General features: G+C 57.8%; 1 protein-coding gene across 1 annotated transcript in view; it reads right to left on the reverse strand.

Annotated features, from left to right (window-relative positions):
• SLC5A9 (solute carrier family 5 member 9) overlaps positions 1-351 on the reverse strand; it is a 20,944-nt gene that overhangs the window by 3,373 nt on the left and 17,220 nt on the right. Inside the window, exon 12 of the mRNA XM_007448020.1 lies at positions 11-226. Coding sequence (XP_007448082.1) covers positions 11-226 — 216 coding nt within the window. The remainder of the gene's footprint in view (positions 1-10; positions 227-351) is intronic.

Genomic DNA, 351 nt, shown 5'->3' on the forward strand with positions numbered 1-351 from the left:
CCCCACTTGCCTTTTCCTCAGGGATGGGGGTTGTGCAGAGGCTGACAGTGACGATGACGATGGCCGTGAGCCCACAGAGGAGAAGTGCAAAATAGAGGTAGTGGACGTCTTTCAGCACAGCGGGCCTCGGGTCTGCCTCCCCACAGGCTGGGGCTGGGTACGAGAACTCCAGGATCATACGCAGAAGCCCCACCACCAGGCCAAATATGAGGCCCCAAAAGGCTCCCTGTGGAGAGAGGGCAGTCCAGGGGTGGGATCCAGCAGGAAAACCCTAGGAAGCTAAAAGCCACGGTTTGGTTTGTCACCGTGTTTGCAAGTCTGCCTGAGTAAGTTCCCCATGAATGCCGAAGC

This window comes from Lipotes vexillifer, unplaced genomic scaffold, assembly GCF_000442215.2.
Source record: "Lipotes vexillifer unplaced genomic scaffold, Lipotes_vexillifer_v1.1 scaffold1375, whole genome shotgun sequence".
Lineage (NCBI taxonomy): Eukaryota > Metazoa > Chordata > Mammalia > Artiodactyla > Lipotidae > Lipotes > Lipotes vexillifer.